At 59.0% G+C, this 25,581-nt stretch overlaps 1 protein-coding gene across 1 annotated transcript; it reads right to left on the bottom strand.

The window, feature by feature from the left end:
* Nucleotides 1–19,286, bottom strand: MARCHF9 (membrane associated ring-CH-type finger 9). Its single transcript, XM_054012782.1, has 4 exons — nt 18,077–19,286; nt 4,969–5,124; nt 4,183–4,375; nt 1–935 (listed from the first exon to the last, which is right to left on the bottom strand). Exons 1-4 carry the CDS (start codon nt 18,449–18,451, stop codon nt 604–606), a joined length of 1,056 nt encoding a protein of 351 aa, XP_053868757.1. The 5' UTR covers nt 18,452–19,286; the 3' UTR covers nt 1–603.
* Nucleotides 19,287–25,581: the final 6,295 nt, after the last annotated feature.

The raw sequence follows: 25,581 nt of genomic DNA, 5'->3' as shown, positions 1-25,581 counted from the left end.
TATAAATGATTCTTTATCCTCCCACGATAGGAGAGAAGGGAAAGGGGAGACAGATTCTCATGCATTCAATTAAAGATGAAATGTACAGGTATCTTATTGCCGGATCCCATTTTGCTTTAGAAATGTGTTTATTGCACCTTTTTTTGGGGGGGGGAACGAGGAGTTCAGAGCCTTTCCAGCTGGCGTCTCCGGGGCGGAGACTCACGGCAGGGTGGGCGGGGAGTTGGGGCTGGAAAGGGTTGATCGGATTTTTGTTTGACCGATGATGAGGTAAGCACGTTCGTTCTCCGCCCCCTGGATCAGTCGTCGCTGGGGGGGTCGATAATCTTCTCCCATCCCCCAAATCAGGGCGGGGTTGCAAGGGAAGCCAGCAGGAAGGGGCCAGCCCGGTCCCTTCCCCCGCAGGAATTTTCACATTGATGGGAGGTTAGCCGGGTGCGGGCCGAGACGCGGGGAGGGCGGCCCCCAGAGTAGGAAGATGAGGTGGAAACAGTGGGGCGGAGACTGCTGGCATGCGCCCTTCCCTGGGATGCAGCCCCCCCGCAGGAGCGGCTCTCCGGGGCGTTCCTCGCGCCAGCCCCCCCGTCCGCCGGCCAGGGGGCGTTATACAGTTGTCACTCTCATGACCACCTCCCGGCCAGAGCTGGCGCCCCCGCGGGGCTCGTTCGGCCGCAGGTGACTGAGGATGTGCAAGATGGTGTAGCCACAGTGATGGTTCAAAATCGTTCTAACCCGCTGACCCCGCCGGGGGTTCCTTTCGCTCCCGGAGGAGGGGTTCGTCCGTGAATTCCTGCCCCCGGCCTTGGCCGCCCCGCTGCCAACGGGCTCCCCCAGGTCCTTGGCCTTGTCGTAATTCAGCACCTTCCACTGCTGGTTCACTGCCTGCCACCGCTTGAAGATTCGATACACCGAGGAGCCCTCGTGAATGATAAGACCTAGGGGAGAGAAGTGGGGGGGGGGGGGGGAGGAGAGAGGTGAGACCTCCTGGGGCAGGCAGCCAAACAGGTTCCTCGAGATGGTGGCCGGCCAGGGCTCGGAACTCACTCATGACAATGTGGCCCTGGAAAATGCCAGGGCCCAGCTATTCAGATCCCAGTGGGAATCGGACCCCTAATTCCCTCCAGGTTCCATGGACAACTGCAAGCTTCTGGGGGAGGGAATGGGGAGGCCTGGTGTTTGGGAGAGGGAAGGCTGGGGCCAGCGGGGCTGGCTGCAGATGGGGCCTAGATTGACAGGTGCGACCCTTTGGAGACCAGCACTACCTTGGGGTTAGGCCCGTCGCCATAGAATCATAGAATATCAGGGTTGGAAGAGACCTCAGGAGGTCATCTAGTCCAATCCCCTGCTCAAAGCAGGACCAACCCCAACTAAATCATCCCAGCCAGGGCTTTGTCAAGCCGGGCCTTAAACACCTCTAAGGAAGGAGATTCCATCACTCCCTAAGTAACCCATTCCAGTGCTTCACCACTCTCCTAGTGAAATAGGGTTTCCTAATATCCAACCTAAACTTCCCCCACTGCAACTTGAGACCATTACTCCTTGTTCTGTCATCTGCCACCACTGAGAACAGCCGAGCTCCACCCTCTCTGGAGCTCCCCTTCAGGTAGTTGAAGACTGCTATCAAATCCCCCTCACTGTTCTCTTCTGCAGACTAAACAATCCCAGTTCCCTCAGCATCTCCTCGTAAGTCATGTGCTCCAGCCCCCTAATCATTTTTGTTGCCCTCTGCTGGACTCTCCAATTTGTCCACATCCCTTCTGTAGTAGGGGGACCAAAACTGGATGCAATACTCCAGGTGTGGCCTCACCAGCGCCGAGTAGAGGGGTATAATCACGTCCCTTGATCTGCTGGCAATGCTCCTACTAATGCCATTAGCCTTCGTGGCAACAAGGGCCCACTGCTGATTCAGCCATGGCATGTCTCGCTTAAATGTGCACAGGCCTGGCCCAGTGGCTGGGCTCGGAAACGGGGTGGGGTCCTTCCTTTGAGCCCTGCTTGGCCTGGGTGGGCATACTGCTCCCATGACGGGAGTCCCTGTGACTGAACGGACTCTTGGGCATGGTGGGCATGTGGGTTCCCCGCCCTGTTTCCGTGCAGAGACCTCCCCTCTGCCAAGGAGGCCAGGAGTGTGAGCTCCAAGCCAGCCAGGGCAAGGCGGTCCCTCCGAGCCCTGGACATGCTCAGAACGGAGAGGCGGTGGCTGTGGAGCCGAGGGCTTGGAGAGTCACGGAGGCTCGGGAGCTGCCAGCCTGAGGCTCTGGATCTGAGCCTTTTATCACTGCAGGCTGGTTTGTTATTGTCGGGCTGCCCAGGGGCGCTGGGGCTCTGTGTACTGGCTTATTATTGTAGGGTCTCCAAGGGGGGAGTCTGCACCCATTGGTCTGTTACCGTAGGGTTTTAATACATGCTGCGTCTCCACGCGCACGCTGGTTTGGTTTTGCAGGGGTGCTCATGAATGCTGGGGCTGTGTTTTCCAGTTCGTTATGCCAGGGTCGTTAATGAGCAGAGACTTCTGGACAGGGTGTCGACATGCACCGGTGCTGGCTGCCGGAATCCCTCCCTGGTGCTCCATGACCCGAGGGGAGCGAGCGCCCACAAGGTTCTCCACTGCCCTGCATGTGGTGCAGCCATTCACACCGCCCACATCACAACAGCGTTTTACACTGGCTGTGCCCTCGTGTGTCGCACGAGGACCAGGGCAACGGAGAAACAGGCCTGGGCTTGGGAGGCTGCAGACACGTTCTTCAGCCTGCAGACCTGGCTACTACATAACCACATCACCTCCCCTACGATCAGAAGGCGAACAAGGGCTTTCCATCTCAGCAATCTGAGACGCTCCTTCGGACGGTGCTACCGCTGCCCGTCCAAGTGACCTTGGGCACGTCCCGTCCCCTGTCCGTGCCTCAGTTTCCCTTGACACCCATTGTCTATGCAGGTTGTAAGTTCTTTAAGTCAGGGACTCTCTCTTGCTATATGGACGTACAGCACCCGGCACAATGGAGCCTGATATTCTCAGTTGGGGCCCGCAGGCATAACAGTAATATAAATAAACAATCGTTTCGGAATGGGCTGGCTGACTACTCATTTATTTTTAATTCCACCTATTGATTATTCTAGCTATTAAGTGTTTTATTATATTATTAAACTATAAGTATTATTTTATTAAAATGCTGTTATTAGTGTGTATGCATTATCATTCTAGCGATTTGTTATGTTCATATTTTAATATTAGATTATTACAATATAATTATCATGATCTATTATACTAGAATATCAGTCATCATTATTAGAATTATCAATTAATTATTCTAGTTATTATTTTATTAGAGTATTAGTAAGCTATAAGCATTGCTTTTTATTATTATCTATTAATTATTATTCTACCTTATTATTCTATCTGATCATTGTTATTCCTGATTGTAACAGGGCCTATTACTGTACATTTTTCGCACATGGGGAAGGCACCAAACATTTCTAAGTAGCATTTCTCCCGTTTCACTATCACGGGATCCTGCCCCTTGGCTGCGAGTCCGACCTCTCGCGTTCCCGAAAGCGGGTACAATGGGACACACGTAGCCGCTGACTCAATCGGAAATGGACCGTCCATCCCTTCGTTTGCAGCTGGTGTCTCATCATTCCAGCCACAAAGCCCCAGCCGGTAATCGTCTCGTCTTTGCTGCCTGCAGAGTCCATCATTGAACGCTGCCGATCTTGTCCCAGCCCTGAGTCCGCTTCATTCGCTTTTAATTAGCAGGCGTCATTACAATCAGGTGGGGCTTTATTGCCAGCGAGGGATGCCCGTTTACAGCAGGAGTCCCTAGAGATCCCAGCCAAGACCCCACTGTGCGAGGTGCCGTACGGAGACGAGCCCATCCCTGCCCTGATGAGCGTACAGTCTTACAGAGAAGGGGAAACCGAGGCACGGAGCGGGGGAGTTACATGCCTCTGTATTCTGATGGTCCCGCCCTACCCATCGCCATGGGAACCGAGCATGGTGCACCTCCAAACCGAAGGGGGAGGTGTGAGGAGGCCATTGGGCAGCAGAGGGTGGGGGGATGAGGTGGATTCACCTTTCAGTTACTGCTCTGGCGTGAGCTGCCGAGCTCCATCCAGAAGGGGTGGACAGGGGAAGTCAGGGAGCCCACGGCTGGAGTGGGGGGACCTGACAGGCCGGGCTCTCACCTATGCAGACAATGTCCATAAAGCCGTACATGCCGTAGCAGATCTGGAAGAGCAGGTCCTGCCGCTGCCACTTGGCCGAGGGGCTGAGGGACGACCAGATGAGCCAGGAGATGCTGGCGATGAGGAAGAGGGAGCCCAGGATGATGGCTGCGATCTGCACCTTCTCGATGACGGTCAGGGAAATCGCCTGCCACTGCAAGGGAAGAAGGCGCCGTGACGGGTTACCGGATCGGGTGTGGGGTGGGGAGTTGGGGGATCAGAGGGGGCTGGGGACTGTGGGGTACGGAGACCCTAGTGGCTGGGCACACGATGCGTGGCAAGGGAGTCATAGAGGCCAAAGAATTGGGTGTTTGGGGGGAAGGGGCTGGGGCCACAGCGGGTTGGGGGGAGGGAATCACAGGGGCTAGGAGACCTGGGGAAGGGAAGCCACTGCCAGTGCACCAGGATAAAGTCAAGTCAGGTCTGGTCTCTGCTGAATGGATTCTGAGGAATGTTTGGATGTCGAGTGGATTCTGAGGAACGTTCGTACGGCCTGTAGGAGCCCATCAGGACGGGGGGGGAGGAGCTCAGGGCTGGGAGAAGGGGGCTGCGGGTTGGGATTGAGGGGCACTGACAAAGCTGTGGGAGGGGAGCCAAGGGCTGGGATAGCGGGAGGTTGTCCGTTGTCTAGGAGTGTCAGTGTCAGGGCGTGTGCGTAGCTTGTGTGCACACGCGTGCGGGTCTGTGGGTCCGTGCCAGTGTGTGGGCGTGCCGGAGCGTGCGTGTGCCCGTACGCCCCCCGCTCACCTGCAGGGGGTTCTTTGTGCTGATGGCTAACACCTGGTATTTGAAGTAACACAGCTCACAGCTCCAAGAGCCCCTCTCGCTGATCCAGCGAATCAAACAGGGCTGGTGCGTGCAGCGGACGGACCCGTCGCACCGGCATGGGCTGAGCAGCTCCCCCTGCAAGGCAAACAGGCCCTGGGGTTAGGGGGGGGCACGCTGGGTAACACCGACCCTCCCCGCTCTGCGGCCCCAGCGAGCGCCTGGCGAGAGCCACGCTCCATTAGGCCACCAACATTTAAACAGCAGTTTATTAGCCTTGTCTGCTTGATGCGCTGACGGGGGGAGCAATTAGCATAAATATTTCATGCCTCCTGACAGGAAGCACTAACGACGCTTCATGGAGACACTGGGCCAGCAGAGCGCCGGCGAGTCCCCTCAGCAGGGGTCACAGGGGTCACCCCCCCCCCAAAAAAACAACACATTGCCATCGGTCAGTTTTACGACCACAGGAAATTGGTGCTTAGATACCATGATGATAGATAGATAGATAGATAGATAGATAGATAGAGGGGGTGGATGGGGATAGATAGATAGATAGATAGATAGATAGATGGGGTGGATGGGGATAGATAGATAGATAGATAGATAGATGGGGTGGATGGGGATAGATAGATAGATAGATAGATAGATAGATAGATAGATGGGGTGGATGGGGATAGATAGATAGATAGATAGATAGATAGATAGATAGATAGATAGATGGGGTGGATGGGGATAGATAGATAGATGGATAGATAGATAGAGGGGGGTGGATGGGGATAGATAGATAGATAGATAGATAGATAGATAGATAGAGGGGGTGTATGGGGATAGATAGATAGATAGATAGATAGATAGATAGATAGATAGATAGATAGATAGATAGATGGGGTGGATGGGGATAGATAGATAGATAGATAGATAGATAGATAGATAGATAGATGGGGTGGATGGGGATAGATAGATAGATGGATAGATAGATAGATGGGGTGGATGGGGATAGATAGATAGATAGATAGATAGATGGGGTGGATGGGGATAGATAGATAGATGGATAGATAGATAGAGGGGGGTGGATGGGGATAGATAGATAGATAGATAGATAGATAGATAGATAGATAGAGGGGGTGTATGGGGATAGATAGATAGAGGGGGTGTAGGGGGATAGATAGATAGATAGACAGATAGATAGAGGGGGTGGATGGGGATAGATAGATAGAGGGGGTGTAGGGGGATAGATAGATAGAGGGGTTGTATGGAAATGGACAGATAGAAGGGGGCTGGATGGATGATGGTGTTGCCCCATCTCCGTGTATCCCTGAGTGGGTGCCCAGCGGGGAGAGGGGTGAAGCCCCCATGATAACACTCCGAGTCCCATCAAGTTTTGCATAAAATCTTTGTTTTTTTTCTAACTATCCCTTTTGGGTGCAAAATCCCGGCTGGACCCTCCCGTGGCATGATCCCTCCCAGGAGCCCCACCCCAGCAGCAGGTCCATACACCGGACTGCAGATTGCTCCCCGCGTGGGAGCTGCAGATGCTGGTCTGATGGTGGGACTGTCCCCAGCTGTGTGGGGCCGAGAGGAGCACGGGCTGGCTGTGCGGGGGCTGGGGACAATCCCCTCTTCCAAGGAGAGGCGACGACATTCTGCAGAGCGGAGAAGGGGGCTGAGATGCGAGGAAACCCCAGGGGCTTTGCTATGTGCTGGCGGCTGCCTTCAGAGATGGGGTCATTGTCCTAGGAAGCCTGGGCTATGCTCCGTGCTGGGCCGGGGGGATCCCTTCCCGTCACGGGAGGGGGTGGCTGGGGCGGCTGTTCGGAGATGCAACAGCGTTACAGAGCATCTCCGTTCAGGGCAGCCGGGTGATCGGAGCTGGGGTCCCCACGCACAGCTCGGCTGATGGTCCTCGGTCCCGCCCCACCCCCGCCCCCCGCCATCCCAGCCCTGCCCCCCCAGCTCTGCCGGTACCTCTCAATCCCGACCACACACCCCTGCCATCCCAGCCCTGCCCCCCCCCAGCTCTGCCGGTACCTCTCAATCCGACCACACACACCCCCGTCCCAGCCCTGCCCCCCCCAGCTCTGCCGGTATCTCTCAATCCCGACCACACCCCCTGCCATCCCTGCCCTGCCCACCCCAGCTCTGCCGGTACCTCTCAATCCCGACCACACCCCCCCCGCCATCCCGGCCCAGCCCACCCCAGCTCTGCCGGTACCTCTCAATCCCGACCACACCCCCCCGCCATCCCAGCCCTGCCCCCCCCCAGCTCTGCCGGTACCTCTCAATCCCGACCACACCCCCCCGCCATCCCAGCCCTGCCCCCCCCCCAGCTCTGCCGGTATCTCTCAATCCCGAACCACACCCCCTGCCATCCCTGCCCTGCCCACCCCAGCTCTGCCGGTACCTCTCAATCCCGACCACACACCCCTGCCATCCCGGCCCTGCCCCCCCAGCTCTGCCGGTACCTCTCAATCCCGACCACACACACCCCCGTCCCAGCCCTGCCCCCCCCAGCTCTGCCGGTATCTCTCAATCCCGACCACACCCCCCTGCCATCCCGGCCCTGCCCACCCCAGCTCTGCCGGTACCTCTCAATCCCGACCCACACCCCCCCCGCCATCCCGGCCCAGCCCACCCCAGCTCTGCTAGTGCCTCTCAATCCCCACCACACACCCCCTGCCATTGCCCCTCAATCCTGCCCCGCAGCCCCCTGCCATCCCAGCCCTGCCCCCCAGCTCTGCCTGTGCCTCTCAATCCCGACCCCCCACACACACCATCCCAGCCCTGCCCCCCCCAGCTCTGCCGGTACCTCTCAATCCAGACCACACCCCCCCGCCATCCCAGCCCTGCCCCCCCCCCAGCTTTGCCGGTACCTCTCAATCCCGACCACACACCCCCGCCATCCCAGCCCTGCCCACCCCAGCTCTGCTAGTGCCTCTCAATCCCCACCACACACCCCCTGCCATTGCCCCTCAATCCTGCCCCGCAGCCCCCTGCCATCCCAGCCCTGCCCCCCAGCTCTGCCTGTGCCTCTCAATCCCGACCCCCCACACACACCATCCCAGCCCTGCCCCCCCCCAGCTCTGCCGGTGCCCCTCAATCCCGACCCGCAGCCCCCCTGTCCCCCCCAGCTCTGCCAATGCTCCTCAGTCTGACCCGCAGCCCCCTGCTAGCCCAGCCCTGCCTCTCGCCCTGTTCTGGAACACCGTCCCCTCGGCAGTGCTGATCCAGCGCCCCGACTCCGTCACCTCCCCTTCGCCAGGGACTTTGGCATGAGCATCACTTGGCTTTTCCTTCCCGTGCTCCCCACTCAGCAGCTGGTCACAGACAGACCCTGATCGCAGCTCCCCGGCGTCCCTGCTGCCCTCGCCCCCCTCCCTCTCCCTTAATTAGCGTCTTTGCTATTCTGCCTGATCAGCAGACAGTGCGGGGCTCTCCAGGAGGCTCCCCTCCCCCAGCCTCTCTACCAACGGCTTTGGCCTCCCTCCCCTGCACCAGAGAACCCAGCCCAGGGCACACTGGGGGGCACGGGTGTGATGGGTAATGGGTGGCGCCTGTTGTGAAGGGCCCCGCTGCACAACTGACCGGAGTCCTGGAGCAGAGTCAGAGCAGGCCGGGCACCCCAAAGTGCTGGCACCCTTCCCCGATGGGGGAGGATAATCTAGGGACATGCAGCCTCCTCCCCAAGGGAAACCCAGATCTGGTAGGACTGGAGCCAGACTCCAGCCCTCTGCACCCAGCTGGGCCCCCCCACCGAAGTACACGAGGTGCTGCATTCACCATGGCGCGGTGCAGGCAGTGCCAACCCGGCAGAGCCCAGGCCGCAGAAGTGGGGGACAGACCCACAGACAGTAGCTGACCCAGAGGGGCCTTGGTCACTATCACAGCTAAAGAGGGGTCACCGCCCGGCCCCCCAGAGCCCAGGAAGAGAAACCCGAACCCTGGGACTGGCAGCAGGGCTGGGGTAGTTACATGAGATGTCCTGGATGGTGGGTGGGTGGGTGTGTTTGTTCGTTCCTGCCAGGACCCCTACCGGGGTCCTCTCCCCGCCGGCCCTGTGCCACGAGGCAGAGGCCGCACATACGCCAAGCTTGTCTGGTTACCGCACGGCGGATCGCGCTCTGCCAGTTTCACGGCTGGCTGACCCCACATTGGTGCACGCGTCCCGCCCGCCACCCTGGCTGGCTGCACAGACTGACCCAGCCAGGGCAGGGGGTTCTGAGCCGTCTCCCCACTGGTCTCCCCACTGGGCTGGCCCACACCAGCCCCTGGCAGAGATCACCGGGGCCTGCTCTGGCTCCCCAAATGCCCCACCTGGCGTAAAAGTCTCCCGGGCCCTTTCTCCCCAGCAGGCCCAGGGGCATTTACTCCTGTCATCCAAGGAGCACCTCCTGCCATACCTGTGTGATCCCACCCAGACTCCAGCTGGGGGTTTACCCAGGCTGGGCAGGCTGGAGAGCGGTGCCCATGGCTGCACCGACCAACGTCTGCTTCAGAGGCTAGATTCTTGGCGCCGCTCAAAGGCCTTCACGAGGGTGGCTGGTGCCCGAGCTGGCCTGAGGGCTCTGCTCACGCGCACTGCACCACAGCCCCTGGCATAGGGGGCGGCTTGGGGACCATGGGTAGAGCACATTGAACTCTGGGTATTCTTGGCTCCATGGGGCCAGGGGAAGCAGAACACAAATTAGAGCAGCCTTTAGGCTGCTCTAACTTGCAGCAAGGGCAGGGCCGGGCCTGAATATGGAGGTACAGAGAGGGAGGGCTCTGGTACCACAGGTAGCTTTTGAAAGGCATTTTTTAGGCCTAATGGTCATTTATTTTTGCTCACAACGTTCCAGGCAAGCTGCCCTCTTTCAAGATGGCCACCCCCGCTCTTGGTTCCCAGCCCTCGACAGCCCGGGCTACCCTGAGGGCCCCTGCGACTTCTGCTCCATGCAGAGCGATAGGAGATGGCAGCCATTTTGCAACAGGGCAGTTCTCGGGGGAGCTCGCCGGAGGGAAATAGCGTTTGCCCCTCGCTGCTGCAGGACAAATGAAAACCAAACGGTCAAGAGTTGTCAGCAGCCCCTAGAGAACAGAGCCTCAGATGGAGCCGGCACCCCGGGAGCTTTAGCCCCATGGGGAGTTCGGACGGCCTGCGCCGGTCCATGGTTAAGGCCACGTGGGACAAACAAAATGGCGCCACGCCCACCGCTCCGTTTCTCACGGGCACTGTTCTTTAACGAACGCCCCCTCTGATCACCCGTCCCGCTGCAGGTCTGGTCTGGGCTCGGGGGGATCCGGGGCCGGAATCACCGGATTCAGCACAGGGGCCAAGCCCGTTTTTAGCGTGGAGCTCGGCTCGGTGCTCCGGACAGAACCACCCCGGCACTGCCAGCACCTGAGGGCTAACCATACGCCAGGGGAATCCCCCGGAGAACAATGGCGCATCCCCCCTCCACTCCGTGGGAACAATGGAGAAACCCCCCCCCCACCCCCGCCCACACCTGAGAATGTGTCTGAGCAACGCCCCCAACCCCGGCCAGGATGGGGGCAAAGGCACCTCTAACTCGGGGCCGCTGGGTCGGGCCCCCTGGTACATGATGTCTGGAGACGGCGCACGGGACAAACAGCCCGGCCCCCAGGGCAGGCGTGTGGGGCTGTGAGCTCTGGGAGTCCCGGACGCAGGATTGGGACAGCGACCCATCCCGGTCCCGCAGGGGCAGCCCCCGGGCCACACAGCAAATCCCCCTCCTTTAATGCGTAAATAACACACAGATCCTAGCGTGATGAGTCCTAGGACACGACTGGGGTTCCTAGGTGCTACCGTAATACACCTAATAAATAATGGGCCATGACTGAGAACCCCACTGCTCTGCCCCTCCGCTGAGCACCCCACAGCCCTCCTCCCCGCTGAGCACCCCTCTGCCCACCCCCTCCTGCAGTGGTCCGCTCAGCTCTTACCACATGGCCCCAGCACCTTCCTCTCCCCCCATCCCAGCGATGCAGCCATCCCCCCTTGTCTGCCAGCTCCCACCCCAACATCTCCCCCACGCGCTGCCCCCTTTGCAGGGGAGGCCGCCGCGGCTACAGGCGACTGGCACCAGGGTGGGACATGGGGCAGCGAAGGATCCAGGACTGTGATTCCCTCAGAGCGTTTCCCCTCCTCAGGTGAACGCCTCCCGGGGTGGGGACTGTCCCTGGCCACAGCTCAGTGTTTTAGGATGAGTACTTTGCTGTATTATGGTGGCACCCCAGGGACCCCACCCAGGCTTGGGGCCCTGTCGTGCCAGGCGCTGCACAGACTCAGAGCAAGAGACAGTCCCTGTGCCCCAGTGCTCACAGTTTGAGCAAAGCAGGTGAAGGGGTATAACAGCAGGATGGGGGGGGTCCACACGGGAGGATACGGACCCTGGGATTAGGGTTTAGTGGCTAATGCACAGGAGTGGGAGCCAGGACTCCTGGGTTCTTTCCCAGCTCTGGGAAGGGAGTGGGGGCTAGCTGGTTGGGGGGGGGCTGGGAGCCAGGACTCCTGGGTTCGATTCCCAGCTCTGGGAAGGGAGTGGGGGCTAGTGGGTTAGGGCTGGGGGGCTGGGAGCCAGGACTCCTGGTTCTATTCCCAGCTAGTGGGGGCTAATGGGTGAGAGCAGGGGGCCTGGATACCAGCCTACCCCGGAGTCCTGGCACAGCCGGTGGTGGTTTCTGTCCTTGGGCCATGTGCCCAGCCGCCCATGGAGCCCGCATGGCACGTGCAGCGGGGAATGTCTCACCCATCGCCTGGAGCCATGACAGGGCTCCAATTAAAGTGACATTTCAACGTGCACCGCGCTGGGCTGATGACTCACTCCCCACCAGGCTTCACTCCCGGCCCAGGCCCCATCCACCACAGAGGGCTGGGGAGGGGGTCCCTGGGCTTCCCCACCCCCTTGGGGCCTGGCCAGAACCACCGTCTGGGGCCTGGGTCTGCTCCCATCTCTGCAGCCTCCCCCCACGTGCTTCACGCCTCCCACCGCATCCTCCCATTTCATCGAGGGGGAAACTGAGTCACAGAGACGGGCCATGTGATCCAGGACGGCGGAGGCCTCCCCGCTCAGAGCAGGGGGTCTCACTGATGGAGCATGGAGCTCAGAGATGAGCGACAAAGACAGTTATGGGGGGGAATTAACCTGGCTCGGCTGGGAGACAATGGGAGGATGAACCCGCTCCATCCCACGGCCCTGACACTCACCCGGGCTGGAGCAATGCCCCATTGATGAGGGTCAGCAGCCAGGGCCCACAGAGCAAAGGCAACTCGTAACCCCATCTCCTAGGGAGGTCAGAAATGTCAGCCACCAGGACGTAGGGACATGGGCCTCCAGCCTGGGGGGCAGGGGACCGGGCACCTGCCAATCGAGTTTGGCCCCTTCCAGGCTGAGGGTGCGGCTTTCCTGCTCCCAAGGCTGCACACTGGCTTTTACGGGGAAGCCCCCGTGGCACGGGCGAGATGCCGTGGAGATGTAGCGACTTGTGGGTGGAGAGGGGTCAGCCCTGCGCAGGGAACGGGGGGCGAAGGAGCTGGGCCGGGAGGAGGGGAAATATCCTATTGACCTGACGGAGCTGCCTGGGGAGTCACCGCTAGGCCTAGGGCGAGAGCTCCCATGCTGGAGCCGTGGGACGCCAGATGGGGCAGGGTCCCGGAGGGAGGGGCCAGAAGGAACCTGTGGGCGCCAGGTCTGTAGAATTTTTGGTGGTGCCCAGAATGGGTCCAAGAAGGGCCATCCCGTCCATAGAGGGCCAGGGCAGACGCGGGACTAGCGGGTGGCCTGGTGCCAGCAGCAGCGAGCAGGGGTGGGAAGAGGTGGGGCGAGGTGGGAAGAGGCGGGCGGGGGCTTGGGGGAAGGGGTGGAGTGGGGCAGGGAGGGGACAGAGCAGGGGTGGGAAGAGGCAGGCGTGGACTTGGGGGAAGGGGTGGAATGGGGCGGGGAGGGGACAGAGCAGGGACGGGAAGAGGTGGGGTGGGGCGGGAAGAGGTGGGCGGAGGCTTGGGGGAAGGGGTGGAGTAGGGGTGGGGAGAGAGCAGAGCAGGGGCGGGAAGAGGTGGGTGGGGTTTGGGGGAAGAGGTGGAATGGGGTGTGGAGGGGGCAGAGCGGGGGTGGGAAGAGGTGAAGCGAGGTGGGAAGAGGCGGGCGGGGACTTGGGAGAAGGGGTGGAATGGGGTGGGGAGGGGGCAGAGCAGGGGCGGGAAGAGGTGGGATGGGGCAGGAAGAGGCGGGCGGGGGTTTGGGGGAAGGGGTGGAATGGGGCGGGGAGGGGGCAGAGCAGGGGCGTGAAGAGGTGGGGCAGGGCAGGCTGGAGCCAGGTCACTCATTGCTGATGGCACCAGGCCCTCTGCTAACCCCCCGGGCCGCCCAGGACCCCACGTCCCCCTGAAGCCCAAGACGGGATGGCTCTGAAAATCTAAGCCCAAATACTGGTGGAGCCGGGCCCACGTTCCTGAATATTGGTGGAGCACGAGCACCACGGGCCCATATAACTGGCTGCCTATGCTGTGGGGGCTTCCCACGATCCCAACCCCCCACCCAGTGCTGCCCTGGCTGGCTTCCGGGCGTCCCCGCCAACAGGGCCGGCTCCAGGCACCAGCTTGTCAAGCAGGTGCTTGGGGCGGCCGCTCCGGCGAGGGGCGGCACCTCCAGGTATTCAGCGGCAATTCGGCGGACGGTCCCTCACTCCGCCTGGGAGTGAAGGACCTCCTGCCGAATTGCCACCGCAGATCGCAATCGCAATCGCGGCTTTTTTTGTTTTGTTTTTTTTTGTTTTGGCTGCTTGGGGCGGCCAAAACCCTGGAGCCGGCCCTCCCGCCAAGCTGCCGTCCCTCCTGCCGCCCCAGCTGGCCCATGTGTTTGGCCTTGGCCTGGACATCTCCTCTCTCAGACACCAGGCCCTCGGGAGGCCAGAAAGCCCAGCCTCTTGGGTGGGGACTGGGCCATCTCCGTCACCGAGCCCAGGGCGAGCTGGTACCGATGCACCAGGCCCGGCAGCAGCTAACAAATTGCTTTGGCTGGGATGGAGACGGAGACGGAGACGTGCTGGATCTGCCCAGGGTCCAATCCCTGGTGGTGTTTGCGGAGGGTGAGGGGACAACACTCCCTGTCTCTCCCACACGTCCCCAGCCCCCCAGCCCTGGTAGGCTGCAGGGGCATAGGGAATATCCAGGCGGGAGCCCCCCGCTGGAGTCTAAAGAGGCACAAGCACTGAAGCATGCATAAACACGTGTGTGCACGCACATCCATGTAATATGTATGCACTTACACACCTAGAGGCGTGGGCTCACACACGTCTACAGCCACACACGTACACCCACAAGCATACGCCCACGTGTTTGCATAGGCACATGGGGCCACACATGAATGTGCACAAAAACGCACCCGTGTCCCCACCGGCACGTTCCGGTGTATGCACCACAGGCAGAGACGCAACCCCCCCCCCCCCCCCACAACACACAACACACACATTTACCTGGGGCGTTTACGCTTATCGGCGAGGAGGGAATTACTGGTGCATTAGCTTCAAATGAGCCCAGTCAATATCACGGGGTCCCTTCTCTCAGTACCCCCCAGCCCTAGTGCAAACCCTAAATCACTCCAGCTGAGATCTTCAAGGCCACAAAAATCCCACTGGCTTCATACCCATTCCCTCTTCGGAGCTGCAGGGGTTAAAATGCTCCAAGGACTCCCCCAGGAAGAGGGAGGGGGTTCCCACTGGGGTCCGCCCACTCCAGATCCCCAGCCCCACTCCTTTCCTCTTTGCCCCTTTAATCTGCCCAGGTCCAGCTGGGGGGCACGGACCCACGTGCCTTGCTCTAGCCACGCCTCGGCGGTTCCTAGAAAGACTTTGCGCCTTCCGTGACTCCGTGGCCCAGGCCTGTTCAAACCAGGAGTCCCCCTTCCCCGGGGCATCCGGCAGCACCAGGACCGGAAGAACAAGCTCTGCACAGTAAGTACCGCGGCCGCCTGGTCTCGAAGGGGAAGGATTAATTAACGGTTCCCAAATCCCAGCATAAATATCCCGCCTCCCTCCGGCGCAGGCAGGTTTGCGTCTGCCAAGCAGTGGGGCCAACAAGTGGGGATGGAGGGAGCGACCCGTCTACCTCACGGTTCCAACCTCCTGCTTTTCTCTCATTTCCCATCCTGCCAGTCCAATTGAGGGGCACCCCATCAGCTTGGCCCAGCGAGTTCAGCACCACGCCGGGCATCTGCCTTGCCTACAGTCACAACCCGGCTCTCAAAGGCAAGCAGCGCTTCCCCTCTGGAGTTACAGATCTCGAGTACCTCTGGCCGGGATCGCAGGAGGTCTTGCCAGGTGCCTGCAGCCAGTTGGAGATTCAGCAGGGGGCGATCTCCCCTGAGGCCCCATGCCACCCAGGAGTCTGCCTAGGCCCCTCTGCTACTGGGACGAGACACTTCTGAAGCCACTACACGCCGTTGGCCATTAAAGAGCCTCCCAAGTCTTCTCACAAGAGTCACAGCGTTATCCCCGGCACCCCACTTCCAACTCGGGGAATTACCCGATCCCTTAGACATCCCGCTGCAGTGCCATTTGAATGACGTGCTCGCACGTCCACCCTCACGCACTGCTAAGCGGCGGCTGCGCTCCTCCCCAGAGGCAGCTGCATTTCGGCGGTGGGGAAAGGGGCTTCTGGACACTGCATGCTCTGGGGGCAGCCCACGAGCCGTGAGTATAGTGCTCCGTGCCAGGCCAACACGGGCTGAGACACAAGGCTTCTCTGCCCCGGCCCCAAACAACACACCCACAAGCTAGGTCTGGCTTATGCCTGGGCATGATTGTAACCCCAGTGCAGCCCCTGAAAGCTCCTTTATCCCCCCAGGATTTCAGTGCAAGCTGCATACTCCTCCATCCCACTGACTGTCCCAATTGGGACACATCCCCCCAGATGCCCAGACCCGTCCTGCCAACCCACCCCCTAAGTCCATCCATGGCACCCCAAGGGTGGGTATGACCCAGTCCCGGGGTCTGAGGGGGGAGCAGCGGGTGGGCTAGATGGGACGTGGCCCCACAAGGAACTGGTCTGCAAAATAAGGGACACACTGTGCCCACTAAGACCACCTTCGTCTGGGCATCGGCATTTCCTCAGAGGGCCAGGAGGACAATTCAAACACCCTCCCTGGACATCTTCACCATAACAACCCGGCCCCCTTGCCACGAGGCACAGACCTGGCATTGTCTGGCACACAGAACCCACCCCCCTTGCCACGAGGCACAGCCCTGGCATTGCCTGGCGCCCCGAACCCGGCTCCCTTGCCATGAGGCACAGCCCTGGCATTGCCTGGCACCCAGAACCTGGCTCCCTTGCCACGAGGCACAGACCTGGCATTGCCTGGCGCACAGAACCCACCCCCCTGCCACGAGGCACAGACCTGGCATTGCCTGGCACCCAGAACCTGGCTCCCTTGCCACGAGGCACAGACCTGGCATTGCCTGGTGCACAGAACCCGCCTCCCCTGCCACGAGGCACAGACCTGGCATTGCCTGGTGCACAGAACCCGCCTCCCCTGCCACGAGGCACAGACCTGGCATTGCCTGACGCCCAGAACCTGGCTCCCTTGCCACGAGGCACAGACCTGGCATTGCCTGGTGCACAGAACCTTGTCACCCCTGCCACGAGGCACAGACGTGGCATTGCCTGGTGCACAGAACCTTGTCACCCCTGCCACGAGGCACAGACGTGGCATTGCCTGGCGCACAGAACCTGTCACCCCTGCCATGAGGCACAGACCCTGGCATTGCCTGGCGCACAGACCCTGGCCTGTGCTCACACTTTGTCCATTGGCATTCTCGCCATTTGGTATCTGCCGACCCCCTGTTGCACCTTGGCATTCTTGCTCCTCCAACATGTTTCTATCCTTACTATGGCCCATGCTCTGGCACCCTCGTCTTCTGATAACCAGCCACAGCCTAGCACTGCCTGGCACCTTCACCTCCTAGCAACCCAACCCGCTGGCCACATTCACCATCAGGCAGGCCCAGGCATCTTCCCCACACGCTGACCCTCGATCCTGCCTGCCCTGCCCCTCAGAATCCCTCGGCACCCTCATCCCCTGGTACCTCCACCCATGATCTCTCCCTGGCACCCTTCACCCCCTAGTATCCCTCAAACCTAGTAACCCCCTAACACCCCTCACCCCTAGTAATCCCAGTAACCCCCGGCAACCCTCACCCCTAGTAACCCTCTTACACCCCTCACCCCTAGTAACCCCGACCCCCCTCACCCCTAGTAATCCCAGTAACCCCCTGACACCCCTCACCCCTAGTAACCCCCTGACCCCCCTCACCCCTAGTAATCCCGGTAACCCCCGGCAACCCTCACCCCCAGTAACCCCCCTGACACCCCTCACCCCCAGCAACCCTCACTCCTAGTAACCCCCTGACACCCCTCATAATCCTGGTAAACTCCAGCAACCCTCATCCTAGTAACCCCCTGGCACCTCCCCTCTAGTAACTCCCTTGAATCCCTCACCCCTAGTAACCCCGGTAACCCCCTGGCATCCTAGTAACCCCCTGGCACCCCTAATAAACCCAGTAACCCCCTAGCACCCCTAGTAACCCCCTGGCACGCCTCACCCCTAGTAACCCCGGTAACCGCCTGGCACCCCTAATAACCCCCTGGCATCCCTCACCCCTAGTAACTCCGGTAACCCCCTGGCACTCCTAGTAACCCCCTGGCACCCTTCACCCTTAATAAACCCAGTAACCCCCTGGCACTCCTAGTAACCCCCTGACACCCTTCACCCTTAATAAACCCAGTAACCCCCTGGCACCCCTAGTAACCCCCTGGCACTCCTCACCCCTAGTAACCCCGATAATCCCCTGGCATCCCTAACCTCTAGTAACCCCGGTAACTGCCCGGCACCCCTAATAACCCCCTGGCACCCCTCACCCCTAGTAACTCTGGTAACCCCCTGGCACTCCTAGTAACCCCCTGGCATGCCTCACCCCTAATAAACCCAGTTACCCCCTGGCATCCCTAGTAACCCCCTGGCATCCCTAACCTCTAGTAACCCCGGTAAGCCCCCGGTACTCCTCACCCCTAGTAACCAGCGAGGCGCCGACTGACCTGCTCGGGCCCCTGGAAGCAGATCCGGCACTGCGGGGTCCTCATGCCGCTGTCCAGGCTGCTGCTGAGAGACACGGTGTCCAGGGCCCCCCCGGCGCCGGGCTGCTGGCCGGGCTGCTGGCCGGGGGGCGGCGGCCGGGGCTCCTTCTCCTCCAAGGCCAGGCTGCGGGGCCGGGGCTCGGCCACCCCGCCGTAGTACTCGGCCTCATCGTCCTGCCGGGCCGAGCAGTCGGCGAAGGGGGGCCAGCCGCAGCCGCTGCCCCCCAGCGCCCGGCTCCCCCCGGCTCCGGGCTCGGGCTCCGGGCGGCCGCGTCGCATCAGCACCAGCAGCTTCAGCTCGTTGAAGAACATGCGGATCCGGTACTTGAACATCATTTACCCCGGGCCCAGCGGCTGCAGCGCCTCGGAGAGCTGGGGCAGGGGCGAGGGGCGCACGGGGCGAGGGGCGCCCGGGGCGGGGGGGCGCTTAGCTCTATCCCTGCGCGGCGCCCGCCGCATCGGGAGAAGGGGAGGAGGAGGGGGCCTGTGGGGGGGCCTCGAGGGGGCAACAAGGGGGAGAGGGGCCAGCACCGCCTGGGGGACACATCTCCGGGGGCGCAGGGACTGCGGAGCGCACGGGGGGCAGCTAGTGATGGAGGAGGAGGGAGACAGGGGCAGGGAAGGGGGGCGGCCCCGGTCGCTCTCCTAAGGCCGGGCCGGTTCCTGGGCCCCTCCGCAGCCCGCGTCCTGCTGCCTCCCCCGGGTCATGGTGAGCGGCGAATCCAGCGGCGGCCCAAAGGGGCTTAACCCCGGGGGGCTGCGCCCCTCTCCGCCTCCTCCCCTCGGGGCGCCGGCTCCTTTGTCTGCAGGGCTCGGGGCATCTCCGCTCCTCCCGGCAGGCGCTCACCCGCCGACACGCGCGGCCCGGAGGAGCCGCATCCTGCCCCCGCCGGCGGCCGGGCGCCCAGCCCCGCGCCCCCCTCTCCGCGCCCCGGCTGGGCTCGCCCTGCGCCGCGGGTATTGTCTCTCCAAAACCGCGGCTCTGCGCGCAACAGGAGCTGCTGCTGCTGCCCGGAGCGCTCCCCCTCCTTCCGGGGGGCCAGCGCCCCCCCCTCGCCACGCTCCCCCTCCCCAGCCACCGCCGGGAAGGCTAGGGCGCAGGGCTGGCCATAGCCGGGGCTGGCGGCGGCTCAGGGCTGGAGAGGAGAAATATGGCTTCTTCTTCCGGTACAGCAGCGTGTTAAATAAAACATTTCGGGAGGAGGAGGGGGGGGAGGCGAGAGCTGCTGCGCTACGCTGGTTGCCCCCCCCCCCCCAACGTGGGGAGCACGTGGGGGAGTCCCCGGGAAATGTGAAAGTGACCAGAGGGGGGTCCCCCCCTCCCCAAAGGTGGGAGCCTTCCAGACAAGGAGGGGGAGAGGAAAGGTCCCACGTTCCCCCTCTCCAGGAAGGAGGGACCGGAGCCAGAAGGAGGCAGGTGTGGGGAGCCCAGCCAGCCCGCAGTTCCCCTCCCCAGCAATGGAGAAGGAGCCCTGGCTCTCCCCTCCCAAGCCTGGAGTGCTGGGCGAGTGGGTGAGACTCTGTCTCTTTGTCTCTTTCCCACACCCCCCTCAGGTCCCTGGCCGCAGCCTGGCTGGACTAGGGGAACTTTGGCTGTGAATTTCCCAACCTGGCTACTCTCCTCCAAATCCCTCCCCAGCCAGGGCGCTAGCACCGAACTCGACCAGGGTTTGATAGCTTGGCTGTGAGCGGGTCACCTAATCCACTAATGTCCCATCCATTTCTTTGTGCCCTCCCGCCCCTGTCTGTGTCCACCTGTTGACTCATAAGATGGACCAATGTGCTAGGCGCAGCACACACAGTGCAGAGAGAGGAAGCTCCGCAGAGCAGGGCTGTGTTTGTACAGCAGCTCCCTGGCTGGCCCCCTAAGCACTGGACCACCCAGGCAGGGCACGAAGCTCTGCCCACATGGCGCTGGGCCTAATTTTGGTGGCCTCTGGCTGCATGCCCAGCTGTCATTCTTTCAGGAGCTCTGGTGACATTGCCAGAGGATGTTGAGTGAAGGCCAAAAGTATAACCGGGCTCAAGAAAGAAGTAGATAAGTTGATGGAGGATGGGTCCCTCAATGGCTATTAGCCAAGATGGGCCGGGCCTCCCTAAGCCTCTGATTAGCAGAAGCTGGAGCTGGATGACAGGGGATGGATCACTTGATAATTCCTTGTTCTGTTCATTTCCACTGAAGCATCTGGCATTGGCCACTGTCAGAAGACAGGATCTTGGGCTAGATGGACCATTGGTCTGACCCAATATGGCCGAGCAGTGTCGCTAGCCATAAGTGTCCAAAAACCACGAGTCGGCCCCCAAAATCATGAGATTGGCTTAGAAATCACGAGATTGTTTAAAAAAAATAGTCCGTTTTGGTTTCTTTTTAATTTTCTTCTGGGTTTCTGAGCCTTTAGGGTCACACCCGGGGCAGGTTTTCAGGCTGACCTTTTTAAAATACGAACGCTGGGATTCTCACGCGACGGTCTGGCTCCAGGAGCTGGGACTTGAAGGAAAATCCCAAATATTGCAAGTCTCGCAATCAAAGCACAACAGTTGCCAATCCCACGAGTGACACTTTCATTAAAGATGAAAAAAATAGTCTAACCTATTTCAACCTCGTTTCCACTTTCTCTGGCAAAAGCTAAACTTGCCCATGTTTAGTGACTACTATAAAGGAGGGGTTTTAAATAAAATCTGGGGTGAAACTGATAAGCCCTCTTAGAGTTGTGGGTCTTCCTCCCTCCCCATTTCCTGTTTTAGGCTGCATTATACCCTGGGGTGTTGAATTGAGCTGTGTTGTGTTGCATTGTGCTGTGTGGAATTGCAGTGGGTTGTATTGCATGGCTTTGCATGGCGTTATGTTTCATTGTGTCATGTCACATTGCCGTGTATTATGCTTCACGCAATGCAATGCAACACAGCACAATGCAATGAAACAGCGCCACTCAATGCAATGCAACCCGACACACTACAGTGGTGGTGTGCTGTGCTGAACTGCATTGCATTGAGTGGTGCTGTGTTGCATTGTGCTACGCTGCATTGCATTGTCCGATGTTGTGTTTCTTTGTCGTGTTACATTGCACTGTATGGTGCTTCACCATACTGTGCTGGGTTGCACTGCATGCCATTGTGTTGAATCGCACTGTATTGTGTTGTGTTGCCTAGCACTGCATTGAGTGGCATGTAGTGTTGCGTTGCATTGTAATGTATCACTATGACCCCCATGCATTAAGGACCCCTGCACACAATCCTAAATTGTCCCTCTATCAAATCTTATTGGTTTTCTTTTGATTCCCTTGATACCTGGAATTTACATTCGGTCCTGTAGCAAGAAGGTCTCCGAGGGCAGGATTTGCATAGGAAGCCACTTTACTAATTTACCAGGGAAAAACACATTTGATTTCTCAAACCAACCTGTGGCTGGGAGTGCAATAATGCTGCCCGGTATATCAAAGGACGTGTGTCTGGAATTTTATAGTTACAGCCAAGAAATAGACCTCCCCAGACATCCAGCCATAGATAACTCATCCCCCAGGCCAAATGACACTGTCGGAGGCATTGTTAGCCCAAAGTGGCCAGTTAAAACAGTTATATTTGCAGGTCATTAATTTCTCAATTCCCAAGGATTATCTCAGGATAATATCCACAGGGTCACATGTTATGACTTCATTATGGGCCCGGCTAATATAGTTTCCCTGCATTTTGATAAGGTAGTTGGAATAATTTCCTTCCTTTCTATAAACGATTGATGGCTTTGACCTTAATTTGCTACCAGTGCCAAAAATCTTACTGGAATCCGTTTGCTCTCTGAGCTTTGAACCCCAGGGCTTGGATCATAGCTTCCATGTTGTCACTTTGACGTCACAAAGGAGCCCCCCATCCCAGGACTATATTACTGGCCCAGAAGCATTCTGGGAAGTTTGCATCCATCAGGGGATTGGTCAGGACACCATATTGGATGGGCCAATGGGCGGGTCTAGTTTGGCAAACCTTCTGTCGATTGGGCTACAGAAATGACAAACTCGGCTATTTTAGTCTCGTCGGCTCTTATGCTTTTGTGGGCTCACTGACGGAGCGCCCCCTTGTGGCCGTCAGCTTTTTCCTCATCTAGCTCCTCCTGCTGACGGGCCACTTCAGCCCTGGGATGGTCTTGCCTCTTCTCATGACTCAACCTTCCAGCTTGGGCTCACCCCTTCTGGGGTAACAGAAAGTCCAATGTCCTTACAAAAGGTCTTCAGCTCTGACTGGGGGCCCTGTGGTCCCCACCCCCTTCCCTCAATCCTTTTCCCCTTCCCAGGGGCCTCCCACCTGCTTCCCCAGTGACTAGAGGGAAACCCAGGCCCTTCCACTATACTGGGCTCCAGTCCAGGGATCCTATAACCCGCAACCTGTCCCCAGACTCCCTCCTGCCATAGCCTGTCAGCAGGCCTCAGCCTCTTGCAGGTCCTACCCTCTCATCAGCGCTCGCTCCACCCCAGCTGTGTTTCTCTCCTGGCCTCGCCACTCAGGAGAGGAGCCCCCAGGCCAGCTCTCCCCCTGGGCATCCTTGTCCATGGCTCTGGGCTCTTTGCTCTCTACCTCCAAGCCAGGGCCTGCAGCGTTCTCTCCTTCTCATCTGTGCTCCCTTTAATAGTCACCACCCAGCTCCTTCCCCAGCCGGGCTTCATCTTTAATTGGCCTCTCAGGCCTGCATTAACCCTCTCAGAGCCAGGATCAGGGCGGGGAGTCTATACCCCGTCATGGATGTTTTTACTTAAAGCCTGTGATCGGGGTGTGTCTCAGCTCTTGTTTCAAACAGAAAGAAAGTTGGGGACTCTGGCAGTTGGGAAGGAAATCTTGGCACCACAACCCCTCGGTGATAATAATACCATGGGGCTTTTGATCATTTGGGTTGCTCTGTGCTAACGTCGGAACGTCGTTTGAGAGCAGGTCACCGGGGTGTTTCCTGTAGGAAGATGTTGGTTCGGTTTAATGGGGCAGCGGGGGTGGTAAGAAAACCCCAGCAGGAAGTGAAATAACAACTGGACCTGTTACTGGGAGTAAACGCTTCACGGTTGTTAAAAGACACTGTCGGGGCTGTTAGCGGGGAGGATTCTATCTTTTTACATAAGAACGGCCAGACTGGGTCAGACCAAAGGTCCATCTAGCCCAGTGTCCTGTCTTCTGACAGTGGCCAATGCCAGGTGCCCCAGAGGGAATGAACAGAACAGGGAATCATCAAGTGATCCATCCCCTGTCGCCCATTCCCAGCTTCTGGCAAAGAGGCTAGGGACACCATCCCTGCTCATCCTGGCTAATAGCCATTGATGGACCTGTCCTCCATGAACTTATCTAGTTCTTTTTTGATCCCTGTTATAATCTTGGCCTTCACAACATCCCCTGGCAAAGAGTTCTACTGGTTGACTGTGCGTTGTGTGAAGAAATACTTCCTTTTGTTTGTTTTAAACCTGCTGCCTATTAATTTCATTTGGTGACCCCTAGTTCTTGTGTTATGAAAAGGAATAAATTACACTTCCTTACTTACTTTCTCCACACCAGTCATGATTTTATAGACCTCTATCATATCCCCCCTTAGTCGTCTCTTTTCCAAGCTGAAAAGTCCCAGTCTTATTAATCTCTCCTCATACGGCAGCCGTTCCATACCCCTAACCATTTTTGTTGCCCTTTTCTGAACCTTTTCCAATTCCAATATATCTGTTTTGAGATGGGTCGACCACATCTGCACGCAGTATTCAAGATGTGGGCGTTACCATGGATTTATATAGAGGCAACAGGATATTTTCTGTCTTATTCTCTATCCCTTTCTTAATGATTCTTTGCTCCAGCTGAGCTACCAAAGTGGGATTGGGTGGGAACCAGCAGAACGAAAGGACATGTGGCGGGATGAAAAGTGACACCCTTCCCTTTCTCAGAGGATGGCAGTGGGGTTGTTGATGGGTGGCTGTCCTGGCTAATACCTGCTGAAGAAGCTAGACCTTCCTGGCCCATCGTCCCAGGACTTTAGGGAAGGCAGATCTGCATACTTGCTGTTTGCCAATCCTTTCCCCTCTCATGTTACACTTCGCTCTTACTGTTAGAATTAAGCAACGCTTTGATTTCGGAAGGCCGTTGGATCGCTCTACTCACCCCTGAAGAAGAGAGGTTTTTTTACCCACAAAAGCTTATGCCCAAATAAATCTGTTAGTCTTTAAGGTGCCACTGGACTCCTGGTTGTTTTTGTGGCTACAGACTAACACGGCTACCCCCCGATACTCTACTCACCACTGGCCACAGAGCGCCGCAGGGGGAACCGCAGGTTGGACCTGCTGGGGAAAGCATGGTGGAGGCACAGGGTGGGCCAGCCCAGCGCCCGCTCCAGGAATTTCACACCAGGAGAGGTGACAGCGCTTGTGGGGGGTGCGCTCGGAGAGGCCACAGCAGGGTCAGAGGTGCCGCCCTGTAACTGTGACAATAATTATTAGCGCTAATTAAATAATAAATCAGAGGAGGCCAGCCAATGTGTTTGTAATGAGCCATTCCAGGAAATGACTGATGAGCTCTCTGGGGCAGGGTCCGTCGCCGTGGTCCCACGGCCATACAGCACCTGCCCAGCAGGGTCCCGTTTGGGGTCTCAAGGCGCTGCCATAATACACCTAGTTTATGAATCGTGAATAAAGCTGCTGTTTTGCTAGATGTTCATCTGCACCCTCCCCCCCATGCGTGGAACAACGAGGGACGCACCGTCTGCCGCTGAGTTCTGCCCACTCGTGACAGGAGTGGGTGTTTGTCCTCCGGCGGGACCCTGACTGAGGACACGGCCTCCACTCCGGTTCCGGCCCAGGAGAGCCAGAAAGGAATCATCTGAAGACAGTGTAAAACCAACTCCCTGCAGAGACGCACCCCTGGATGCAAACAAGCAAAGAGCAGTCCTGGATCTCTCCAGCACCAGGGCCATTTCCCTCCACTAGAGCCAGCCTGGGCCCTGTTCGTGGTGCTGAAAACCTGGCGTCAGGGCGGTGGTAGGTTGCTCTTGGGACACCCTCTTCCCCCTGCCCCACTCGCCTCTTCTGGGGCAGAGCGTCTCGTTCAATCGGGTACAGCTGTGATCTGCTGCCCCCCCGGGCCTGGGGGATCGGGAGACACCCTGCAGCTGGAGCTGGGCTGGTATTTGAACGCTCATGATTGGTTTCTGGTTGGTTTGCGGCAGGGCCCGCAATGTGCCGGGCACTTTGCAGCGAGGACGGTCTCCTGTCCCCAGGGAGCGCCTGAGCTAGGAAGGGGCAGGCATGGAGGCAGAGGCTCCGGGAAGGGAGCAGCAGGTAGAAAGGATGGCCTAGTGGGCTGAGCTCTGGCCAGGGACCTGAGTTCGATTCCTAGCTCTGCGGCTGACTCCCGGGCAGCCTACGGGCAGGGCCGGTGCTACCATTAAGGCAAACTAGGTGGTTGCCTGGGGCGCCAAAAAGCGATGCCCTCAATTTTTTTTTACAGCGTTCCTACGCCCC

The sequence above is a fragment of the Malaclemys terrapin genome, chromosome 23 (genome assembly GCF_027887155.1).
Source record: "Malaclemys terrapin pileata isolate rMalTer1 chromosome 23, rMalTer1.hap1, whole genome shotgun sequence".
Taxonomy (NCBI): domain Eukaryota; kingdom Metazoa; phylum Chordata; order Testudines; family Emydidae; genus Malaclemys; species Malaclemys terrapin.
This window is presented reverse-complemented; position numbering and strand designations above follow the sequence as displayed.